The sequence below is a fragment of the Lycium ferocissimum genome, chromosome 4 (assembly GCF_029784015.1).
Source record: "Lycium ferocissimum isolate CSIRO_LF1 chromosome 4, AGI_CSIRO_Lferr_CH_V1, whole genome shotgun sequence".
Taxonomy (NCBI): Eukaryota; Viridiplantae; Streptophyta; class Magnoliopsida; order Solanales; family Solanaceae; genus Lycium; species Lycium ferocissimum.
Genome location: NC_081345.1, coordinates 38,916,184 through 38,942,549, shown reverse-complemented (window position 1 = coordinate 38,942,549; position 26,366 = coordinate 38,916,184). Strand labels below are relative to the sequence as shown.

At 35.1% G+C, this 26,366-nt stretch overlaps 2 protein-coding genes across 2 annotated transcripts; one reads left to right on the top strand and one right to left on the bottom strand.

Annotated features, from left to right (window-relative positions):
- Positions 1-10,739: 10,739 nt before the first annotated feature.
- Positions 10,740-13,611, top strand: LOC132054687 (uncharacterized). Its single transcript, XM_059446658.1, has 3 exons — positions 10,740-11,693; positions 12,370-12,912; positions 12,993-13,611. Exons 1-3 carry the CDS (start codon positions 10,836-10,838, stop codon positions 13,089-13,091), a joined length of 1,500 nt encoding a protein of 499 aa, XP_059302641.1. The 5' UTR covers positions 10,740-10,835; the 3' UTR covers positions 13,092-13,611.
- Positions 13,612-15,046: 1,435 nt separating this feature from the next.
- Positions 15,047-18,928, bottom strand: LOC132052812 (probable serine/threonine-protein kinase PBL7). The gene is made up of 5 exons (XM_059444500.1): positions 18,558-18,928; positions 17,439-17,758; positions 17,082-17,271; positions 16,434-16,825; positions 15,047-15,600 (listed from the first exon to the last, which is right to left on the bottom strand). Exons 1-5 carry the CDS (start codon positions 18,673-18,675, stop codon positions 15,325-15,327), a joined length of 1,296 nt encoding a protein of 431 aa, XP_059300483.1. The 5' UTR covers positions 18,676-18,928; the 3' UTR covers positions 15,047-15,324.
- Between the last annotated feature and the right edge of the window lie 7,438 nt (positions 18,929-26,366).

Genomic DNA, 26,366 nt, shown 5'->3' with positions numbered 1-26,366 from the left:
TTGTACGCATGTTTAACATTTAATCGTCATTAATTTCCAAAAAAAAAAATCAAATTTCATTTATTTTTTTTTTGGTTTGATCGGGCTGGGCAGTGGCTTTTGCCACTATTCCGATTTTTTTTTTTTGGCTAATTCATTAATTGTTAAATGTGTATGAATTGTTAATTTGTTAAATGTTTATGAATTGTTAAGTTGTTATATGTTTATGAGTTGTTAATTTTTTAATTGTTTATGAATTGTTAATTATTTATGAATTATTAATTGTTTATGAATTGTTAATTGTTAATGAACTATTATTTTGTTAATTGATTATTTGTTAATATTGATTATGAATTAATTAGTTGTTAAATATTGATTATGAATTAATTAGTTGTTAAATATTGATTATGAATTGAAAGAAGTTGATTGTTAATGAATTATTATTTTGTTAACACTTTGTTTGGATGATTGTCATCTATTGTTTCATAATGTATCGTATTGTGTTGTATTGTACATGACCAAATCAGTCGTTACATAAAATAGGACCTTTCGTCGTTACGTAACGATAGATTTAACGATACGATACAATAAAATTAAAGTAACAATCAAAGCAAAAATTGTATTTAAACTAACAACACAATATAATACAATAGGTAACAATCATCCAAACAAGTTGTAAATGATTATGAATTGTTAAATCTATATTATTTTAAAAGCATGAATATATATATGTTAAATAAAAAAAGATTATCTGAAAAAGAATAGTTAAAGTTCTTCTTTTAATATTTATGTTCACGGAAATAAAAATTATTATGAATTTCATAAATACATACGTTAACGATAAAATGTAAAGCTTGTAGGAAAATATGTGGTCGACGAATATACTCTTTTAGTCTAATTTTATCATATTTGTGTTGGCTATTTGGTCAACTAAAAATATGTCACATATTCAAAATAGAGTTCTAAACAAATATTACTGCTGAATTTCGATTTCCAAACTAATTAAATTAAAATTCTTTGCCATCACATAATTCAAAACCCCGTGTCCTTACTATCACATATTAAATTCTACCGCACATTTAATATGACGAAAGTTATGTTGAAAATAATTATTTTCTTCCAATATTTGGTTGAGAGTGAAAATAATTTTGGAAAAGACTATCTAATAAAGATTTATACATTCAAAATAAATATTGTATTTAAGATAATAAGTAGATATTTTTTTTCCAAGTTGCTTATCAATAGAATATAAATAATATTATAAAAATCGACAAAAAATATTCGTGCAACGCACGTACATAGAGACTACATACCCCCAAAATATAGTAATCTCCTATTATGTTAATTATGCCATTTTTATTTTATTTATTTGTGAAATTTTTTATCCCATGTTAATTATTCACAAAATATAATACAACATAATTCACACATTCCCTACAAATTATTAATTAGTTAATATAATTTCTCTTTCATTTCAAGAATAATGACTAATTTAGTTTGTACAGACCAGAATCTTTCATGGATCTGAATGTTCCCCCGGAGCCCGATGATCACCCGAGGCCTAATGATAGATCAGTATTGTCTTTGCAAGGCAATCATAGGTCAGAGTTATTATGGGTTGGTACTATATGGATATCGACTAGGCTCCACCCCCGTAGGTTGCAGAGAGCATGGACTCTTTTACGCGAGCGCCCCCCACACCCTCGCGTCTTAGAGATATTGTTTCGGGCTGGCATCTATCGTTGTGTGTCCGTCGATCGGGTACAACATGATTGGGCGCTCATTACCGCCATGGTTGAGCGGTGGAGGCCGGAGACACATACCTTTCATCTTCGCACCGATAAGGCCACAATTACACTTCGGGATGTGAAGGTCCTCTTTGGATTGCGGGTAGATGGAGAGTCATTATACACTCGGTACGAGCCTCCTCCTGGTAGGACATGGGTGACGGAGTTGAGTAGGCTCACCCACTTCGTGCCTGATGTCGCGGCCCAGATCTCCAGACAAAGTCGGGTTCAGATTAGTGCACTCTACACTTATTTGGAGGGTCTGCATCTCGTTGTGGATGGCACCCAGCAAGAAGACGTTGCGATCGTCATGCCCGTTTGTACCGCTATTATATTCGGGCATCTTGTTCCCGAACTCATCCCGTGCCTTTGTCGATTACAATATTTGATTTTCTCGAGAAAAAATGGACCGTTGGGAGACAACAACACCGGGGCGACGTCGTTTTAGCGTACCTTTACGTATGCCTATGTCGAGCGTCTATCGGTGTTGTCGAGATGTATGGATTTTTTTGCTCTTCTCCGTGTAATATTTTAAGTGTGCATTCCTTAATGTAAACAAACCTCTTGAAACGACGACTAAAAAATCGTATTTTCTAATATCGCTACGCATATGGGCATGGGAGAGGATGCCGCCTTTTCGCCGTACTCAGGGCATCACCGAGATTGATATGCCTTATGCGAGGAGTAAGGGACAATAGGTTTTGACCAGACGTGGATGCGCACTGGCGCATTCTTCCATTCCACCACCTTTGATCACATGACTCGACGACGCGGTAAAACTATTTAACATTACATTATTAATTTAATTAAACGTCTTTTCTACTGGTGATCACCGATTTGTATTTATATGTTATGCAACTATTTATACGGACGCCGTACGCCGCTATATTAGATGGTTTGTCGTTTTTGCGTGGCGTGCCGTGGGGTTTGGAGGTCGCAGGTCCATTAATATACCCGGACATCGTTGAGGACCACGCCCGAGCGCATCTTACGACGCTTTGGGCATTCACAGAGTATACCCCCGACGTTTGTCGTGAGCTCCGACACTACCACGGACGATCGGCCGCCGTTGATGATGAATTTCTCGTTTTCACGGTTGTCCACCCACCGTTGGGAGAACAGGTCGGGCACTTTAGCTGGGTCGGCCATTTGACTCCCATTGAGGATTACATGCGCTGGTATCATCAGATCACACGCCGATTGATCGGCAACCCAGCTTTGCGACTCGCAAGGGATTTAGGATACTCAACACTCCCGGGGCAGTACGAGGCATTGGTAATTTTTTTTTTACTGTTGAACACAAATGCAAAATGTCGCCGTACGATTACGTATGTCGGTTGGAGCACATGCCTTACCCCAAGCCTTAAGGGCGGAGATGGTACTGATATCCGAGGATGGTATCCGATGTGCAGGAGAGACTAGGCGCACGCGGGAGCCTCGTTCCAGTAGGCCGAGCACGCCCGCCGCGCAGGAGGACTCGGTGTCCTGCAGGAGGAGCAGGCGTGTCCGCGCAGGACGCGCGCGCATGTAGACGCGGTCGCGCCAGAGGACCCGATGGTGGAGGATACCACGAGGGCAGACGAGGCCGATCTCATTCCGCAGACGTTCCCGTTCTAGTCCATCCACAAATGCCCGTGCCTGGCAAGGGGCCACCGGCACTCACCTACGTTTACGCCGGCGTTCCTACTTGCCGAGATACTCGGTCTTCATCACGCCGAGCCGTAACGCATACATGGAGGAGCGTGATAACGTCGATTGGGCGGCGTTACACGTTTCATTAGCTGATGAGCGGCCTGTGAGGAATTTAGAGGGAGCCAGGATTCTTGACTTCGATGAGTTTTTAATCCCGATTAGTATTTAAAATACTTATTTGTTCATTTAGATTACTTATTTAAATATATATGTTACTCATTATTTAGTAATATTTTATATTTCAAGATTCGGGCGCTTGGCCGGTCCACTGCAGCCACCCACTCGTGCGTTTTCTCGAGCCTCGCCGAGCCGCCGTGTCTTCCACGTGATCAAGCCGAGCCACAAGTAAGCTTTTTATTAAACTTAATTTTATTCAATATAAGGTCAATATTTAAAATACATATTGATTATTTAAAGTACTTATTTTAAATATGTATGTTACTTATTATTTCGTTTTTTTTTCTCCATATTTTAGGATTCGGCGCCAGTGAGTCTACAGGATCGACCCATTCAGGAGCCTTCTCATCAGCCTGCCAAGGCAGAGGTGTCTCCTCATGAGACTATCAAGGCACAGGTAAGAGTTTTACTTAAAATCAATTTTATTCAATATAAGATAAATATTTATTTAATTTTTATAACCTTTATTTGGACTTCGAACAACATCTCGTCCATGAGACTACATCATATTCCGCACCAGCCCCATCTCAGACGCCTACAGACCCACCTCAGGAGCATACTCAGGCGCCTATCGATACATAGGTTTGATTATTCAACAAACATTAATGTATTCAATTGAATAAATAAGAAATGGTACTAATTATTATATATTTTTCAGGTTCATCCTTCGGCGCCTGCGGTGGCGACTCCCAACAAGGAAGAGGTCGAGTTTCCAGACCCAGCTCAGCTTGAGGTTCTGACCGTGCTAGCGGGATTAGATCCCACGAAGAAGTACATTCTAGTCAAGGGTACACGGGCCAGGGGAAGAGGAGATGATCATGACATGGAGCGCCCGGTTATTAAGAGGAAAAAGGACGATGGAGACGATGGCGAGGGCGGTGGGGATGGTATGAGCCTTAGGCCTAGGGATAGTCTCAGGCATACCACATGTGGGACCCATCCACGATAGTGTATATACAATAGTGTTGTACAGTTTAAGTAAATATCATATATTTTTGCGTTTCTATTTATTTTTATAAATATTATCTTAGTCTTTATTATTGTTTGTAGTGTCACATCCTAAATTGATAATTAAAAAAACGTGACACATACGAAATAGAGTTAAGCATTAATTTAAAAATAACACGAAACTCTAAAACATAAATAACGTAAAGCTAATGACTACAAGTCTTCAAATAAAAAAGGACTTTGAGCACTTTTCAACCACTAAAACGACAATCTGATTTTTTGTGTATCCTTAATGTATTGAGCCTATCTTATTAATCGCACAAAAATAAGTAGGGTTCTATATAAAATATTGCAGTTCCGGAGTCTCAAAGCATGATTAATATACGGCTAAACTACGTAAAAAAGTGCGAAAATGTAATAAGAGGCTGTTTTGGGATTATGTTGCAGTCCTATAGCGCAGTATTTTACTGCGCTATATGGGAGAGAAAATTTCCTTTTACTGCGCTAAAGCACTCAACGGTGCTGTCACAGTTAAGAGCTGTAGCGCAGTATTTTACTGCGCTAAAGGTACTTTTATATCAATTTTTTTTTTTTTAAGGTATTTTAGTTCACTTTGATTTTTAATGGGTCATTTTGGTTCCGGACTCAACATTTGCCACCACGTGGTTGTGTCATGCATGCAGGTTCCTTATAGCAAATGTCAACGACATACTATATCTTTAAAAGAATCTGGATGGCTGGCTCAGCTTTGTGAAGCTTCTCTGAGTCGTAATTATGCAACGCACTATAAATAAAAAATAAATAAAAAATATTTAAAAATTAAAAATATGCACAACGATTATTGAATTAGTCAAGTGTACGCATAAATCCAAAATAACTTGGGAAAAAAGGAAGGACCTACGTAAGGGAGTGCAACAAGCGCGTCATGGCGCTGCAGTTCAGTAAAACGTTCACTGCGGCATAAATAAATAATATGCATACTTACTATGTACATCTTAAATAAAACAATTTAAGTCCTGCTTTTTTTGTCCCCTCTAAGATTAAAATTTCCGAATTTAAATAGATATTAAATTAGTATTTCAAAATGTGAGTACATATATAATTAAGGTTATCTAGTTTTTAAGGAGTTAGTGGCCTGGATGACCACTCAACTTATGGTAATTGACTATCACAGTCACTCAACTTTGCGTAGTTAACTTCCATGACCATTTTAACCGGAAATACAATTTTCGGTACTTGTTTTAAGGCAACTGTAAATATTTAGGAAAACAATATTTAAAATATTAAAATCATTATCTAGATTTATTTCAGACCCAACCTACCCTAAACAAGACCCATTTCTTAACTCGGCCTGCTTAATGACCTGACTATAAAAGAGGCGTGCCTTTAATAACATTTAATTAAAAGAACACGGTTGTTCTTCAATTTCTACACAAAAGAACAAAAACAGATAAATTATACCCCTGGTGTATTATACCCCTGAGGTAGAAAGTTAATGTTCTTCTGGGCAGCTTCAGAACCTGTATCCAGGGGCGGATCTAGGGCCCACCAACGGTGAACACCTTTGGCAATTTTTATTTTTATTTTTTATGTACATATAGAGACTTTGAATACCCTGAATACAAGAGAAGAATTTTGTTTAGTGGTTCAGGGGGTTCAAAATTCACCTTGAGGTTCCGAGTTTAAATTCAAGGCACTTCCTTTTTTTCATTTTTCGAACCCCCTCATTGAGAATCCTGGATTCGCCCGCTGCCTCTATCAGGTAAAAGGAAAAAGCATTGAGACAACTGACTTCATTATCCCACCAGCAGGCTGGTGCAGTTGCTAATTACAAACGGTTTTAAATTCAATTGCATGAACACAAAGGAAGTAAATATAGATGTAAGAAGCCATATTCCGACCACACAGATATAATGTTCCAAAGAGCTAGAGTCATGACTGATGCAGTTAGAGAAACAAAGCTGATAATGAAGCCAGTAAGCGGGTCGGTTCAAGAATTGGTTCGGATTTAGGGTGTGTTGGATCCTAAATAAATCTAAATATTGATTTAAATTTTTTGAAATATTATTTTCCTAAAATTTACAGCAGCCACGTCATTAATTGGGTATCGGTCCTAAAATGACCATATATAGAAACTAACTAGGCAAAGTAGTGACTTTTGGAAGACAAAACAAAGCTGAGTGATTTTAATAGCTCATGACCATAAGTTGAATAACCATCCAGGCCCACTAACTCGGTTTTTAAGCATCTAAATGCAAATAATTTATCTTCATAAAATATTACATAAAAAATAAAAATAATCTTAATTTACACAGGGGATTGTAAAAATTGCATGTTTGATATTAGTACACCTAAAAAGATAGCAACAACAATGGAGGTTGATGGAGGTGACTATCGATAATAGTCAGTGTGGTGATGAATGGTGGTGGCTGTGGAGTGGTGATTAGAGGTGAAGGTTGTGCGGTTATGACTGGTGGTATAGAGGTGGTTGGAGGCGGTTATGAAGTAATGATTGACTATGGTGGCAGTAGTGGAGGTGCTGGTTTAATTTGCACGATGGAGGTTGAAGGTGGTGATTTTGCAGTGGTGTTGAATAGAGTAATGGTAAAATGTTTAGTTCAGAAGTTTTAACCGAACGATGTACCCGGTCCATATTAAGTGTTTTTATCTTTTCATCATCGTCCAAAATAAGTGGTGTTTCACATGATCAAGAAGATATTAATTATTTTCTTTCAAATTCTCTCTATCTAGATAAGTGAATTTTTATGTAATTACTAAGAAACAATATTAAATAGGTACTATTAATTAAGAGTGAGTAAGTAAAACACTTTTTACTTTTTAAGAGTTGGTGATTTCTTAAAAGGTGCACCCAAGTTAAAATCACCGCTTGATATGAACTGGAGTCTGGAGGGAGTAATAATTTTAGAACTTTAATATAAGATCTGAATGAATAACTTATTCTGAATAATAAATGGTTAATAGTGAACTCATTTAATGATTCGAGATCTAAATAGTTCTAATTCAGACCTCACTGAGCTCTAATTATAGAGAAGGCAAGATTCTTGTGAGTTTTGGGAATAATTACAGCCACTTAAATCCCTGCTATGATAAGTAGGACAACCATGTATAGTTGATTTTTAACTAAGAGTTCTCGAGGCATTAACCTCATCGGTTCAGCATGAATGATGAAACCCTTGTAAATTCCTCTGTACTCAGACACCTTTCTCTATACAGAAAAAGGCTGTGTGACTGTCCAGCAGTAACTAATTTAAAGGACCTCACTGTGCATACTTAACCATGCATGAAACCATTCTTTTCCTGTTAAGGCAGAGGAGTTTCAAAATTTAAAGGCCGAAGGATTTTTTTTTTTTTGAAGTCAGAGCGGAGCCACATAGAGCCCGGGGGTATCCGAACCCCCTCGGCGGAAAAAAACATTGTTTTGACAAGGTTAAAATTATTTTTTATGTATATATAGTAGGCTGTAACCCCCAGCCTTCTTATACGTTTACTTTTTTATATTTTGAACCCTCCTACGGAAATCCCGTCCGCTAAGTTGAGGATTTATATAGTCGACCCTAACTTATTTGAGACTAAAGCGCATTAATAGTTGTTGTCTTTCAGATTTATATCGTTGTCTAATAATTTACTTGCTACCTTGTGTGGATCGTATAATGTTTTCTAACATGTCATTGTTGTTAGAAGGAGGTTCACATTTGGCAATATTATCCTTTTTGGAGGATCTTAACATGTTTAGCCAGCCGACTTTAAAAGAAAAAAAAAATTCACTCGCCTAATCGTAACAAATTGTAGCCGCGACCGGTGCATATCCAGTGCATAACAAGTATTGTACGTATAATCAGAGCACATACAAATATACTTGCTAAAAATACAAAAAATAAATATTAGAATAAATTTTTGTTGTGGGCTTTTGTTAGGTTGCTGTGATCCATTTTCTTCCAACAAATCCAGCTCAGCAGAATGGATTTGTACTTGGGCCATCGTCTAGTGAAAATGGATCCAGACATATGTATCGTAAAACGGGCAACTTACACAAATGACATATGTATCGTAAAACGGGCAACTTACACAAATGACTATATTTTGGGTTTTTTTTTTTTTTAGGCATAGTTACACTTTTGCTAATTACATTTCGTAGCTATAGTAACGTGTATTTCAATTCGGTTGTATTTCTCTGTATTCAATTCGGATGTATTCAATTTGGATGTATTCATTCGTAACAACTTTTACATTGTATTCAACTTATTGTATTTAAATTCGGTTGTATTCAAACAATATAAACGCAACAAAAATACAGGGATATTAAGCTGTATTCAAAATTCACTGTATTCATTAGTATACAAAAAAAATCTCCTTCGAAATACAAACAAAAAATACATAAAGAAACACTCTATTTTACACTAAAAAAATAACGAATACACTCAGATATGAGATACAAGAATTAAATACACTCAGATTTGAGATACAAGAAAAAAATACACTCAGATTTGAGATACAGGAAATAAAATCACCACCGGAGATTTTTCCATCATGGGCAACGGCGCCGTCGTCCGGTAACGATCCAACCAGAAACCATTTCTTTCTATGTATTCAACACAAAAACAAATATATCTCAAGCAACAACAATGATAAATACTCAGATCTGAGAAATACATTCAGATCTGAGCAAATACACTCAGATCCGGCAACGGCGCCGTCGTCCAAGTAGTCCGCCTTCAACTATTTCTTTCCACTGCCATCAACAGCGAAGTCCGTCACCGCGATCGATCTTGAGTCTTCAGAATTTTGGTTGCAGATCTGATAAATACACTCGATCGAAGACACTGGAGAAGATGACCGGCGGCTAGCTCAGTAGAAGAAGATGACCGGCGACGGCTGGCCGACGGAGAAGAGAGAATGAAAAAGGAGAGATAGTTGAGGGAGAAGAGAGAGAGGGGGTTGAGGGAAAAGATTAATACAATGGAATAAGAGGAGATGAGTTTTGAATTAGTTACCTTGTGTAATTGAAATACAACATTTAGCTACTGGATGTAATTAAACCAAAGTGTAGTTACTAAATATAAATATCTCTTATATGTTCTCTAAACTATGTAAAATTCCCTAAAACATATCATACCAAAATAAATTTGTACGCTTTTTTAATGTACATTAAACATAAAATCTTTAAGAAGGCAGTTTCTAACTGTTACTGGCAAACTATCTTATAATTTGAAAATTGAATGTTAAGTAAGTCAGTGATAGAATTGTTACCTTATATCCACGTGTAATTTAAATCTTTGATCCACCTAGACATAAAGATAACGCTATTACTTTGGAGTTTTGTTGTACATAGATGATAGATAGGATTTCCGAGGGGTTATGATTTTTTTCTTTCTTGAATTCCAATTAGACCAAACTTTTTTTTTGTCTCGTATAAAATATTCTCAATTGAGCAATTCCCCTATCTCGACACACTGACCAAAATCTCTAGACACAATAGCAATTCTAGAGATGTAGTTGATAAAATTGGGATATGAGACATGCAGCGTCACATTGTTGTCTTGATAATTTATACAGATTTGGCCTATAAAAGAGAAAAAGATGATCTCTTACCATGATAAGAAAATTAACTTTGGGCGTAACAACCCAAAAAACTAGGTCACGAAATGAGAATTTTCCAAAATTATGTAAGGAAATCAAATCACCCATCCATGACTGATGTGGGAAACTCAAAAGTTTTTCTTTAGGATGTGAATGTGTATAAAGCACATGACTATTTCATTCTATTCCTAGCTAGAAGATCATTACAATATTTGCACAATTAAATTTGTTATGACGTAACTATCAGTAAATTTCTTTTTTATCTCATTTTATGTGATACACTTTAATTTTTGTTTTTAATTTCTCCTAGACAGATTTCTTTGGGGCATTTGGCCGATTAGAATACATGCTTTCTATGTGTATAAAGCTATAATTATCTTATAAGTGATGTTATTATGTAAGTACTTTTTATATATCTTCAGTACATAATTAAGATCTTCTTTCATCAATTCATCAAACAAACTTTGAGAAAATCTCTCTGTTCCTCTCGATCCAACCTCTTTCTCCATCACTCACTTTCTTCTTCCTCCTACTCTACCGCAATTCATCTGAAGTACTGAAACATGGCATGCATGCATCACCGTAACACTTAGAAACTCAAAAAACACAAATTAAACTTAATGACTCGTCTTTGTATCTATAATTATAACAATAATGACTTCTGCTTCTTCTCAACGACCAGCATTTGGCCTAAGCAACCTTCGCAAAACTGTAACTTGGCTATTCATCACCTTGTTAATCATCTATCTTCTTTATTCATTCAACTTAATTCTCAATAAAGATTCCCCTGAATGTACTTTGCCTTCATCATCAGAATTATCCACAAAAGAAGCATTTTCCACAAAACACCCTCCACCTTCTCATAATTCCAAAGACTCAACTTCCCTTTCTCTTCAAGAAAATCCAAGGGAGCCTGAAACAGGTCTAAAACACATTGTATTTGGAATAGCCGCGTCTTCGAATTTGTGGGATAAAAGAAAAGAGTACATTAAATTATGGTGGAGGCCAGGGGAAATGAGAGGTGTTGTTTGGTTAGATAAAAATGTTACAATCAAGAAAAATGAAGGTTTGCCTGACATTCGAATTTCAGAGAATACGACTAAGTTTCTTTACACGAATCGACAGGGGAACAGATCGGCTCTTAGGATTTCGCGTGTTGTTTCTGAGACATTAAGGTTGGAACCTAAAGATGTACGATGGTTCGTAATGGGAGATGATGACACAGTGTTTAATGTGGATAATGTTGTTAGAATTCTTTCAAAATATGATCATAATGAGTATTATTACATTGGGAGTTCTTCAGAAAGTCATATTCAGAACATTTTTTTCTCATATGCCATGGCTTATGGTGGAGGCGGATTTGCAATTAGTTATCCATTGGCAAAAGAGTTGGAAAAGATTCAAGATCGTTGCATTCAGCGATATCCTGGATTATATGGTAGTGATGACAGAATTCAAGCTTGCATGGCTGAGCTTGGGGTCCCGCTTACGCGAGAACCTGGATTTCATCAGGTAACCGTCCATTAAAAATTGGGATTAATTAGTAACCTGAAATGAAATCCGTATTCACCTAAAAGATAATTACAGGTAATAGTTCATAAAAAAGTTGGATAAGTAACGTAGAAATTATAGCCAACAACCTGTTACAACAGGTTAGGATACGTTACAGCCAAAATCTTGTTCATAACCAAAATTTCATGCATTACTAGTGCTATGCCACTACAATATTTATAGCCTGTTTGGGCCAAGTTTATGTAAGCAAAAGTGTTTTTTTTCCTTCAAAAAATGTTTATTTTAGAAAATTGAACTATTTGGCCAAGCTTTTATTGGAAAAAGAAGTGCTTTTGAGTAGTAGCAGAGTTGTTTTTCAGAAGCTAAAAAAAGTGATTTTTTTCCAGAAATGGTTTTGAAACCTTAGTCAAGCACAAATTACTGCTATAATATTGACAAAAGGTGCTTTTCAAATTGGTAGCCAAACATGAACTGCTACTCTCCAAAAGTACTTTTCTGAAGAGCAGTTCTGACAAAAAACACTTTTCAAAATAAGCAGATTATGGAAGCTTGGCCAAACAAGCTATTAGTCCAAGAGCCATGAAAATTGTTCCCACTATTATCATTTTACTGTGTTATCATCAATTAAAAGTACTTCTGACTGGATTTTGATGAATTTTTCTTTGTGGTAGTATAGTATGATGTGTATGGAAACTTGCTAGGCCTATTGGGAGCACATCCTGTAACACCTCTAGTATCAATTCACCATCTTGATGTAGTGGATCCTATAATCCCAAGGATGAGCAGAGTTGAAGGACTACGGCGCCTTTTTGAGTCGATGAAGTATGACACTGCCAGCATAATGCAGCAGTCGATCTGTTACGACAAGCAGAAGTACTGGTCTATTTCAGTGTCTTGGGGCTACGTGGTTCAGATCACGAGGGGTAATATCTCGCCTAGAGAATTAGAAATGCCAACAAGAACATTTCTTAATTGGTACAAAAGAGCTGATTATACAGCCTATGCATTCAACACTAGGCCTGTGACAAAGCACCCATGCCAGAAGCCTTTCGTGTACTATATAAGTGCAGCCAAATATGATCGAAGCAAGAATCAGATCGTTGGGATTTACCATCTTCATAGAGAGTCTTACCCTTATTGCAGATGGAAAATTGAGTCACCTGAGAGTATCAATGCAATTGTTGTGTTGAAAAGGCCAGATAATAACCGTTGGCAGAAGGTAAGTTTGTTAAGCAAATTAATTTCTGAAGATTGATCCGAAAAGGACTATCTATTAAGTGGATTTTATTCTGTTTGCAGGCAGCAAGAAGGGATTGTTGTAAAGTTCTACCATCAAACAACTCCTATTTGTACATTTGGGTAGGCAGTTGCCAAGCAGGCGAAACCAGTGAAATGTAGCTGTTGGAAGGAACACGTGGAATTGGCTAAGCATTTTATTCGAAAAACTATAGAGCTAGAATGGATGGTTTTGTGTCTATTACCAATTCTTCCACCTGAGTTGAGACCGACCATTCAAATAGAGCTCAGCTATTAATGAACTCTATAGAAGAGTTATTTATCGGAACAATACCCTTACCGTTATATTAACAACAAGTAGATCTACGCCAGGAGAATTAGTAATGTGTTAAGAGAAATTAGTAGGCTTTAGTTTTTCGCTTCCCTCTGTTTTTGTATCAATAGCATTTGATTAGGATAGGAAGAAACTATTCAGAAGTTGAGAAGTAGTAATTTTGCAGAAATTATACTACTTACTAAAGAGCCCCTATAAGCCCACACTAGACTAACAGTGGAAAGCAAAATGAATTTTGATTCAGCTAGTAAACGCAATACAAATTTAACCAACATATAAGATATTCTTTCCATTTACTGCAAAGATATGTTAGCTGCATAAAAAGTTAAATTCCCATCGAAACATATCCAGTAAATGCCATTGAAAACAGTATCGAAAAAGCATAGAGATATAATAAAATGAATTTCTTCAACAATTTTCACCGGCTGCTGTGATTGTATCCTCCATTTTTCATCCTTGAGAGAACGATCCAAATGCAATTCAAGCCAGATATTCGTTTCATCTCAATTCCATCATTTATGTACAAGTTCACTGTCAACACCTACATTAAGAAAAGCCAAACATGTTAAACTCTATATTGTGGTTTCTTTGCCCTTTTAAACTTTTATCCCCCTCCTACACCGTCCTTTCCTCTTAACGAAAAGTTAATAGTCATCGACAGCAGTATGAAACATTCTTAGTAAGGTAGTTATTGATGTATCTTAATTATGAGATAACAGTTGATAATTAAACAAATGTCAAAATGCTAGTTTTCGGACTTTGCAATCTTATCAATAGCAAAAGCTGTAACCTTAGGAATTAAGAAGGATTAAATCATAACCTTCAACTTTGATAACAGTTGATAATTAAACAAATGTCGAAATGCTAGTTTTCGGACTTTGCAATCTTATCACTAGCAAAAGCTGTAACCTTAGGAATTAAGAAGGATTATTAGGAACATAGGAAATACAGAAAAGGAAGAAAGTACTTTAAAATCTTTACTTGCATGTGCAAACATTGCCCATTAATTCTGGTTGAGACAATAGTAGTTTCTACTTGGTACTTTCATGTTACTTGTCCAGTTAGGAACAGATCAAAATGAAAAATGTTGGTGAAACTCTAGACCACCTTCTCTTATCTAAGATAAACTCACCACAACAGACACCTATTTACAGAGTCAACAAGCAAATAATAACAAACAAACAACAGTTCTTTATGATTCCTACAATTGCAAAATCTAAGATGTTTATCATTCGGATACAGAGGAAAGTCGTCAAACCTATTCTTCCATTCTTATCTCAAACCTCACTTTTAAATTTTTTCAAAGTTGATCGCCATGTCAGTGGGGCAAACTCATATCTCTGGAGATCTCAATAGGGAATAAGAAACCATAACTATTGATGAGTCTTATTTCATCATCTGTTATGGTAATGTTTCATAAATTTTTCAATATGATTCTTCCATTCATTAGCTTCGCTAGCAAAAAGTAGGATCTTTCTGCCAGTTTTCTATAAATTTACATGAGATCCATTTCCTTCCTTCTGTCCAGTGAAACTGCCCGATTTTACAGTATAGTTCTTGTTTTTGGAAAGAAAGGTATTAAATTGGGAAAAAACATCGATAAAATTCAATTGTGTTGTTAAAACTTAATTCAAAAGGTATATATTTGAATTCCATTTCATTCTCTCTGCTTTTTTCTCCCATTAGGTTTGGCAAAAGGGTGTCTCTTTTACATACACTTTCAAGTATTTCATACTGCATTGGACTAGTTACTAGAACATATATGTATATTGGCTTTAATCAGTTCTTGCTAACGCTTCTATTCTGTTTTCTTTCTCATTATATCGTTGAAGCGTAGAGTTTATACATGGAGTATATAAATATATACTATGTACTGGAGCTTGCATTTGCACCAGATATGCAAAGGAGGCTTTGTTTTTCTTTATTATGTCCAATCTATAACTTTTAAGCTGCACATGTAATTTACATATCTGACACAAAAAAGTTGACAACCACTTATATTTGTGTGCGTTTAATTTCTTATTTTAGTCCCCAAGCTCTGTTGTATAGTCTCCGTCACCATCACCAGGTTTCTTCTTCATCTTTTCTAGATTTCTGAGAAGAACTTTTGGATGACTTCCGGATAGGAGGCTCGATTTCAGGGTCATACTTTAAGGAGGCAAGGTAGTTCAAAGCAGTGACGATATCAACAATTGGAGGGCGCATATTAGGTTGCTCCTGGACACACATTGCAGCAATTGCAAGAGCTTGGTATAAGCTCCTAATTGGATAGTGACCATCAAGTGCTGGATCTGCCATCTTGTAGAATTTCTTCCTGTCTTTGAATAATGGTCTTGCCTGCAAAAGATGAGTAGCATTTGTTGAGTATATAATTAATTTAGATAAAAGTATAAGTCTACCACCTCTAATAGCTTAAGCTTTTAGATGAGGTTGTCACTGGTCACACACTTTGACGTGGTATTAAAGCAGACAAACGACGAGGCAATGGCACATTCAATAACATTTATGCAAGTTCAATATGGCTGCCTTAGTTCATTCCTGACTAATCACAAATCTAGAAAAGTTGTCATAATGTTGACAAAGCGCTTCGTCAGCAGTTTCTTCTATCAGGAGACAAAGAATAAATTCTATTTGCAAACATATATAGACAGCAGCATAATCATTTGAAAAAATGTTTACCATGAAAGAACCTCGAGTATGGAACTTACAATGATTTTTAGGTGTCTTGACAAGCCCATGGCATTGTTCAAGTGGGATTGCTTTATTCATGGTTGAGTGCTAAGCAGAAACGAGTTATAATCGGGTAAACACCATCTTTTCTTAAAACAAAAAGTCAGTTAAATAATGTCATATAAACCTCACTATCATAGATTAACTCATGAAAGATAACAAGATTCATTCTGGGCGTTGCAAATTTTTTTGTTACCTCTTTCATGGAAACCATAGCAGTCAAATCAAAGGGCTTCTGATAAACAGTGGCTGAAAGACTTGTTCAAAAGACAATGATTGGAAGTAAATTCAGTGACATCAATTTCTTGGATCCATTTAGGTGTAGAAATGAGAATGATGGTCAAATTCAGTAGCTAGGAGAGAAGGATAAACCGGTCTTACCACAGCACAACCTCAAAAAATATATTACATGGCAACAATAATATATAAAGGAAACTTACCCATGCAACCAGGTTTTGCTCAGCGGCAGATTTTGTATAGTCAATCGCTCTCCTGCCTGTGATTATCTCCAGAAGAACAACTCCAAAGCTGTAGATATCTGATTTGAACGTTAGTTGGCCAGTCATAGCATAATCTGGTGCACAGTATCCATATGTGCCCATCACTCTGGTGGAAACATGAGTCTTGTCTCCGCTAGGACCCACTTTAGCCAAGCCAAAATCAGATAACTTTGGGTGGAAGCCCTCATTAAGCAGAATATTGGAGCATTTCAGATCGCGATAAATAATAGGAGGTTTCATCTTGTCATGTAAATATTCCAGGCCTCTTGCAGCACCTGCAGCTATCTTCATTCTAATGTTCCAATCAAGAGGTTTTTGATTTGGCCAGGCATCTGCACACATTGAAATAAGCAAAGCAAATGGACTCATCACAAAGAATATAAACAACATACAAAACATATAAATTGATTATGTTGTGTATTTATGTATATAAAATGCATATTATAACATACATACATTTGCTGGCTATAATTATTCAGAGCGGTCCAAAAAGGTAATTATCCCGAAAAGGAAATAGGCCTGTTTATCAGGATGGAGTAGGCTAAGAATGGAAGAAAGTAACATGAAAAGCAGACAATTATAACATACCAAACAAATGGTCTTCCAATGAACCAAGAGCCATGTACTCGTAGACCAACAGCCTCTGTTCTCCCTCAGCACAACAACCAATTAGTTTAACAAGATTAGGGTGATCAGCCTTACTTAGTGTCTGTACTTCAACAACAAATTCCCTAACTCCTTGACATCCATTGGGATCGAGTTGTTTGATTGCAACGATCTGCTTTAGAAAATAATATAAAAAGAAAACAGACTCAGGACACCAAATATTCCTAATGTTAAACTTAAACCACTCACTTACTTTAAATGAACCTGCAAATAATCCTGTTGTTTATTGCAGATTTTAAGGAAAATTCGTAAGTATTGCAAGAATGGAGTTGAGCTGACCTCACCAGTATCCTCCAAATGACCTTTATATACTTTGCCAAAACCTCCTTCTCCCAAGAAGTAATCTTCCTTGAAATCTTCTGTTGCAGCTATTAATTGATCGAATTTAAACCTCTGTGCCTTAGCGCCACCTGTTTTTCCATCTGCAGGAGGGATGTTACTATGACCCCCATCTTTCCTAGACGTAGATCGCTTTGAAAGTTTAGCCTCTTCATTCTGAGGGATGTTACTATAACCTCCATCTTTCCTAGACGTAGATTGGTTTGCAATTTTAGCCTCTTCATTCTTCACATATTTAAATTGACTAGCCACTGGTGTATCTAAGAAACATGAAAAAACAAGAGGCATAAAAAAGATGGTAGTTTAAATTGAAGGAGGCCTCATTTGAAAGAGGAGAAAAAGAAATGAAAGAGCAGATGGATAGCAATCCGCCAAAATACTGATCCAGAAAGATTCTCACAGAAGCAAACAAAGATTCATATATAGAAAGGACCAAGTTTTCTGAAAAAATAAACATATACAGAGAACACATGGATCAGAATATTTAACCTTATTATCAGGCAAAAAAAAAAAAAAAAAAAACGTTTACATCCTTCCATGAATATCTCAAAAAACATCAAAAGTTTTAAACCCCGTAAACATGAAATAAAGAAAGAAATAGGCATAGATAGAGCCACATAAACAAATGGCAGATACCATTTGCAAACGTGAAGCAAAATTCAAATGGCTATCGGGTATCTTTGGTACGACGAAAGTCATTTTTTATGAAACTGATCTTGATGATTTCCAAGGAAAAATACCGTAAGGTACCAAACAGCTTCATGAAAAAGAACTGTAAAATCTTTCATCCAAAAAGATTAACCAAATCGTAGATGCATGCAACAATAATAATTCAGGATTAGATGGATACCACCGAATATCCATTAAACAGCAAACAAAAACAAAAACTGGTTTCACAAACTTTCAAGATTTGATCAGATTCAAACAACCCCATATTGAAACTTTCCAAATGCACAAAAAAAGGAACAATCTTTCCAAAATCCAAAAGCCATCCGTTTCACAAAATCACACGTAACGATACGAAAATTTAATCAAATCATGTATATATAAATCTCATACCTTGTTTAGGCTGTGACTTATCAACCCTTTTGTATTGATGATTATTTGTTTGAAATATCTTTTTTTCAGGTTTCTTCACTGATGTATCTCCATCTCCAGAACAAGGAAAACAGCCCATGACTTAATCTCACTTTAATTTCTTCAATTAAATTAAACTATCTCTAAGCCACAACACTGTTTATATGTCTCTAGTGTAACTTTTTTACTACTCTTATTCTCTTCTTCTTCTTCTTCTTCTTTTTTCTCAAAAAACAGGGAAATAGGGAATGGAATAATAATAATAATAATGAATTACAAAACTCTCAGTTTTGCCTTAAAAGAGAGAAAGAAGAGAAAAATGGAGAGAGAGAACACATAGCTTAACCTTTTTATACGTTTATTTCCTCTTTAATTGGAAAACAAGGTAGTCTTATTCTTGGGTTTTGTGTTTGTGGTTCAAATGTGTAACATTTTTTCTGGTACAGTTTATCCTGTAATTAAATGCCACGTAATAATACCTAGATTTTTTTGGTCAAATCATATAGAAAGTCACATCAACATATCTGGTCGTTATAGCTGACTCAACTACTAAATGTCTACCGACGTGACAATTGCTGTACCATACTGATCCATTTTAATTTATATGGCGACATTTTATTGAATATGAAATTTAGCTCCCGTTTGGTCATAAATTTTGGGAGCATATTTTGAAGATTTGTTCTCAAATCTTTGTTGGCCATAAAATTTTGACAGATTTTGAAGACAAATCTTTAAATCCCAAATTCTGGCTCAAACCTATTTTTGAGCTAAGATCTATGTTTTGACCTTTTAAAAACTATCCCAAACTTTTATATTTTATAAAAAACCTCATCTATTTATGAACTAACTAATTAATTTTATCTACCATCTTCCTCCATTAAAGTCATATCTACTATATTCCCACAATTAAAGTAGTCTCTTCTATAAAGTGAACTAGCTAAGCTAGTTACTGCCGTTGTTTTTTTTTTTTTCCTGAACCGATGGATCTTTGTATTGTAATTTGAATTGTAGTAGCTAGTAAGTGTGTTATTAGCAATTATTATTAAAATATCATGTTCTGCATAATTTGGGATTAGCAAGTTTGTTTGTTTTGTATGGTTGGATACAGAGTCTTGATAGTTTTTAGAACTTATGGGTATAATTAATGTTTCTTGTTTTCCAAAACAAAAGGTGAAATACATTTTGAAAAACTATGGCTAAACACATTTTCAAAACTTGAAAAACTTCACCCGAATCAAGTTTTTCAAAATTGTTTTGGGAATCTATGGCCAAACGCTAGCTTTAAGGAAAAGGACTTGAAACTTTTATGAGATTAAAGTTACAATGAACCTTTGCCAAGCTAAGTTATTATTAAATATATTTAATTATTATTTTTTTTGTGTGCACCAACAATAAATTTTGCCACATAAATAGTTTTACTATAAGTATATTTTAAATATTATATATATTCTTTCTATTTTAATTTATGTGATATTTTTTTATTACTTTACTAAAAAAAATAATGAGACATTTTTATATTAAAACTTGACTCTTTTTTTTTTTTTGTCGAAAGTAAAAGTTTTCTATTCAATCAACCGGAAGCATTTACATCCCTGCTCATGGGACTCTTGAGACGGGATCTACAAAATTAGACTCTATATAACATAATCTAACTTTTGCTATCTAAACTAGCTAGGGTAATGATCTAGTAGAGTAGGCAACCAGTGACTCTTTTTCTGTCCTATTATGTGAACCAGTAGAACTATTTCCTTAACTCTTTCTTCTTTGTTTCTCCTCTTCGACTGAAATCTTCTAGCATTCCTCTCAATCCAAATGTGATAGACAATAGCAGCAAATACCACTCCAGTGATGGTCCATACCTGATCTCTATCTTTGACTTTTTGAGCAAACCACGACACTTCAGTATCCCATTGTTGAATTGTTCTAGCCTGATGTAATCATCCTAACAGCGGCCAAATGAATTGAGAGTAAGGGCATTGAAAAAACAAGTGATCATGTGTTTACAACCTGTCCTCTTCACATAGAACACATTCTTGTGCAACTGTCATTCCCCAAGTATTTAGTTTATCCACAGTTGTCAATCTCCTGTGAATTGGCATTCGCTTGACGGAAAAGGTTCAAAAATGTCCTTAACGTATTAGAAATGGCTCAAAAATGTCCTCCTTCACCTATTGGATAAAATATGTCTCTCCTTCCACTTATTTGGAATTTTGGATAAAAAATGCCCTTAACGTTAAATTTAAGCCTAAATTGCCCCTCCTTTTAACAAAAGCTTATGTAGAATATATAAATTTTTAAATTAAATATACGGCATTATTTTTATTGGCTACATGTAATAACATCCAAATCCATTCACAATCCAACCCATTAACCCAAACCTATTTTTAAAAGACGCAACACTTCTTCTTCTTCATCCGACACAGGACCTAATTACTCAACTGAAAATGGTTCGTGCTGTTGGAGAACTAGCAATTAAAAGCTTAAGGGTAATGCATATAAACGACTAGATTCAACTGGATTTAAGTCGGACAAAGGATGAGGGGGAAAATAAGAGAGAGTTGACAGCTTTTGTTCCTTTTCTTATTATACAGTTGGAATTTTGGATTTCTACCTCTCAAAGACGTGCAGATTCATGAGCATGAAAATCGTTGCTTCATTTTAGGAGTTGGAATAATTTTAACTACATGTTTATGTTGTATGAAAAAGCATCTAAAGTTTGAAATACACAACCTTAACTAACAATAGATTTACTAGAATGAAAATAAGAGCCCGTTTGGATTGGCTTATAAGTTGGTCAAACCAGCTTATAAGCCATTTTTAACTTATTTGGATGTTTGCCAAAAATAAAAAACAACTTAAATTAAGTTAAAAAGTGCTTAAAATAAGCCAACACCAAGAAGTTGCTCAATCCCAACTTCTTCTTTTTTTTGGCTTAAAAGCCATTTTGGTTTGACCAACAACTTTACTTCTAAAAACCCTTTAAGCACTTTTATCCAAATACGTAACTGCTTATTTATAAAATAACTTTCAGCACTTAAAAAATACTTTAAGCACTTATGCTTAAAAGCCACTTTTTTCCAGCTAATCTAAACGGGCTCTAAGAAGAAAGCTGTAGTTCAATACCATCATGACATTGGACAGTCAATCTTCTACGGTTCCCATATGTTGGAGTTGGATAAAGAGGAAGAAGTGTTGGGTTTTTTAAAAATAGGTTTGGGTTGCAAATGATTTTGGGTATAATTACATGTGGACCAATAAAAATAATGCCACCTATTTAATTTAAAAATTTATATATTCCACATAAGCTTTTGTTAAAAGGAGGGTAATTTTAGGCTTAAATTTAACGTTAAGGGCATTTTTTATCCAAATAGATGGAAGGAGGGGCATTTTTTATCAAATAGATGGAAGGAGGGGCATTTTTTATCAAATAGATGGAACGAGGGCATTTTTTAGCCACTTCTAATATGTTAAGGGCATTTTTGAATCTTTTCCGTAATATAAATTGATGTCTAGGAACCATACCAGGAAGCAGTGCTGAAGATTTCAAGGGAAAAAACAGGTACAGCTGCTTTGTATGCTTTTTTGATGATGTATTTGTCTCCACTTGTGTAGTTATCCATAACTGTTAGCCTAGTAGTTGTAATATTTTCCTGACTAGCCAGCTTGCCTGCTTAGGTGTATTCATGTTTTGTAGATCATTCCTCTTGATGTATATACTATCAATCCAAAGTACCCAAAGCTTATCCTTTTTCTTCGCAACAGCCCATAACAACTTGCCTGAGGCAGCTTTGTTCCAAAGTACTGAGTTAATGATATTCAACCCTCCATAGACTTTGGTTGGCATAATGTATCCCAAGCAACTGGTGCTCGTTTGTTGTTTTCCTTAGTGCCATGCCATAGAAATTGTCGACATACACTGGTAAAACTTACTTTACACTTTCCACTTTATCAAATGAGAAGATTCATAACCACACTAAATTTATCACATATTTAATGCCAAAAATTAAAAAAATTAGTCACACAAATTTAATTGCATTTCTAAGATCACAAGTTTTAAAAATCTTATTTTTTTAATTAAATTTTATAATTATTCAGACTGCCACATAAGTTGGAACGAATGAAGTAACAACTAACCAGTTACTTACTCATATTTAATTCACGTTATCGATAAATATTTATTATACAAGTAATTTTAATTTAAGATACCTAATTATGTAAATATCTTTTGTTAATACTGCACAATTCTTAACACTTACTTGTATTCTAAAGCCAGACTAACATTATTCGCGCGTCAATTTCGCAGTGGAAATCCTATGTCACAGACGGTTTTACAGCCGTCGATAGCTAGCGGGCCCCATAGAGGCAGAGTTAGAATTTTCAATTTATGAATTTTGGACCATAATTTGATTTTTGATTAACTGGTTATGAATAGATTGTTTTTACATTTTAAATGAATTTTATAATATAAGTATAAAATTTTAAACCAAAATTATTAAATTCTGCGAATCTGTAATTACTACACTAGTTCCGCCCCCGTTCTAGGAAATATTAACCCACCTGCCAACGCGTCTTTCAGTTGGAGAGCAAACGACGAGCCGACGTAAAAACTCGTGGCCGATTTAAAAGAGATAACAACGTAATTTGACTTAGTAAACAAAACCAAGTTGCATTAAGATTGAAACCTGTCAGTGACTCAGTTGTTTATTAATTGTGGGTTAAGTTTTGACCAAAGCAACAATGTTTAACTTCTACGTCTAATGCAAGGCAAACTGATGAGGTGCAAAAACTTTTGCAAACTTGTGTTTGGTTCAAGTTATTCCTAGAAAGTGTTAAATAAGTCGCACCTTATTTAACAGACACATTATTCACTGATAGGTTGCATAAATTGTCTAAATATATTTTTTTTAACAAATATAAGGAGCTGCCTATATATTTGGCATTTTTATTAGAACATGACATGTTCCTTTCTAAACTACATAGTGAAACACTCTAAACTTCATAATGTGATTACATTAGGTGATTTAAATCATGACTGAATTAAACATGTCCATGTTATTCTAAATTTTCTTTTAAGTACTTCTGTAACATATATACCTTGTATTTTAACTTTTAAGAAAAGAAAGTAATTTTCCAATGTTACAATAGTAGTACCAAATTACTGTGGTTCTTTGCTTCTTCTCCTTCCAGACCAAATTTGTGTTTTTAAAGTTTACTACCAAATCAAACCACATATTTGTTTACTCTGATTTTATGATTCGATTTGGTATTTCAGTTCATCTTGAACGGCCCTACTAAAATGAACGGATGCCGTTTTGTTATTTTCTCGTAATTTATACTGCCCTCATAATTTAAATATTGGAATTTTCTCTAAAAAATGTAGTTCTTCATTTTCAATTTTCTCAAGAAAAAGACGTGTTCATTACAATATTAATAACAAAAGCCAGCCGCCGCCGTCCAGGTGTGAAATAAAAATATTCTTCAAAGAAAGAGATAAAAGAGATAAATAATATTCAATTCCATACGTCTCTGGTGTAGTCTTGCTCTGTTGATCCACCAAATCTAAACATCTATTGACTATTGTAAAATTTTCATGACAAGAAAGAAAACAAAATGAATGAATAATTTAGAACGTACAGTTCATTCGATCTTTCCATTCTTACAACTAATACAAAATGGATAAAAATGTTAAGAACCAAATGTTGTTAAACTTTTTTTTTTTTTTTCTTAAGAATAGACTCACTTAAAGTAATTTGGCTTGTGAATTCTGGACAGATGATTTTTGTAACATTTTGCCGCAAAATTTTCAAGAAATCTTCCGTTTTCTCGTCGATACTCGATTATGGCAAAATTTTCAACAGCTAATGAATTATCAGTATGTTAATTACTCAAACCAATACGAGTTTCCAACAACAAAAGGTTGGAAGAATTAACCTAATAGCCGTCCACCCAATTGCTTAACTAAAAATAACCGCGCATGTATAATATATGTTTGAATCCATGTGTAGTATGCGTATAAAAATATATAATCAATGTATAATCTATATATACAGGCTAGAAAAAGTACACAGTGAATCTGACCGGCTATTTGCATAAATCCTACATGACCTAATGCATACAACAAACCAATAACAGCGTGCATGTTTAATTGGAGTGTGAAATATATAGAAATGCAAAAAAAAGGAACGAATGCATATTTATGCAGTTACAGGGAGATCACAATTTTTTCCTAATGATTTTTAAAATTTCAAATTTTTAATATTAGAATAAGACTTTCTTTAAAAATCACAGTATGATTCAAGACCAATAAGAATTAAGAGGAAATCGAAAACAAGTTGAATGTCAAACATAATCAGTAAAGATTAGTTTTTGGCAAAATACATCAAATGACACTTAAACTATACCCAAAATGTCGAGTTCACACTCAAACTATACATGCGACCTATTACATACCTCAACATAATTTAAGTGGTACTAATGCACCATTGGAAACACAAAACCAATTTTGTGATAGGCGGTGTTTTACACATGCTGCCACGTCAGCTGCCACATAGATCTAATTAATTTGTTTTTTCTTTCCACTCTTTTTCACCGTTTTTTCATTTTGTCCTTTTCTTTTTATTGTTATATATGTTTTTACATTAAATTTCTACCCACTAAATTATTTAAACCCCACCCTCACCCGCCCCTGTCTTCTTCATTTCCTCCCACCCCACACTTCTTCTTCTTCATCACGCCCCACCCCCCGTCCCTTTCTTCGTTCCCCTCCCCTAGACCTTTTCTTCTTCACGCCCCATTTTCCACGTCTTCTACTTCATTTTTTTCTCATCACACTTCTCTACAACTTAATTTCTTGATCCATTCATTTTTTTCTCATCAAACCCATAAAAAATTCCACCAGATCGGATGTCGCCGGCCGCTGCAATGAAAATTTTGGGCTGAATCATACCAGATGCGAAGGGTTCTTCAAAATTCGCTACGGTGAACGCTGTTGTTTTTGGCGAATTGACAGAGCTGTGGTTGGAATTTGAGGCTGATTTTTGTTGGCTTGGATTCGTCTTGAAATTCCGCATGGGGAGTTGGATTCCAGCGGCTTGAATTAACTTTGTGGAGATCACTTCGGTTATTAACAGAAGATAATGCTCTTAAGATCAAAGAATGGAAGCAAAATTCGATTCTTTGACCTACACTGCCAAGCTTTATGGACTTCATGGATGAAAAATATAAGATCTTTTGTAGTCAAGAATATTTGACAAAAAAATTCAAACATCAGTTGGCTAGTCAAGAATATGAACGTAAGGGTGAATTGTGTGTTTATGGGTCACCGTTTTCAATGCTCAACTTTGATAATGTTAAGAATTCAACTTTAAGGAAGGTGGGATAGAAGCTGGTAGTTATATGGTAATATGGGTGGACCAACCAGGGTGGCAATGAAGGTGGCGATGACAGTATATAAATGGAGAAGTGAAGGTAGTGTCCATGGCAGAGAACTGCCAGAAGAAAAGAAAGAAGAAAGAGAAGAAAGGTTAAAAGTGAAAATGGGACCTACAAAAATTCCTTTTATCTTAAAAATAAAAAAAAATCTTTTCTTGTTAAGAACAATTATTTATTAGAAAAGAAGATTAAGATTATCTTGCTATATAGTGTTCAATAAAAAAATGACGCGTGTAAAGCTTTTTCATTTTAGTCCCTTTTTCTTACATCTCACGCGTCTTTAGGTAGGTGAGTACACCTCCTCTGCCAGGTGGGCAAATAAGGAGGTATTAGTACCACTTAAATTATGTTGAGGTGTGT

Bases quoted from the DNA above. Each gene is read 5' to 3' on its own strand.
- LOC132052812 (XM_059444500.1), bottom strand. From the start codon at position 18,675: ATGGGCTGTTTTCCTTGTTCTGGAGATGGAGATACATCAGTGAAGAAA. The intron at 17,272-17,438 runs GTCAGCTCAACT...TTTCTAAAGCAG, and splicing joins ATTTGGAGGATACTGGTGAG to ATCGTTGCAATCAAACAACT. The intron at 15,601-16,433 runs GTAAGTTTCCTT...CATCTTTTGCAG, and splicing joins AGCAAAACCTGGTTGCATGG to GCAAGACCATTATTCAAAGA.
- LOC132054687 (XM_059446658.1), top strand. From the start codon at position 10,836: ATGACTTCTGCTTCTTCTCAACGACCAGCATTTGGCCTAAGCAACCTT. The intron at 11,694-12,369 runs GTAACCGTCCAT...GTGGTAGTATAG, and splicing joins GAGAACCTGGATTTCATCAG to TATGATGTGTATGGAAACTT. The intron at 12,913-12,992 runs GTAAGTTTGTTA...TTCTGTTTGCAG, and splicing joins ATAATAACCGTTGGCAGAAG to GCAGCAAGAAGGGATTGTTG.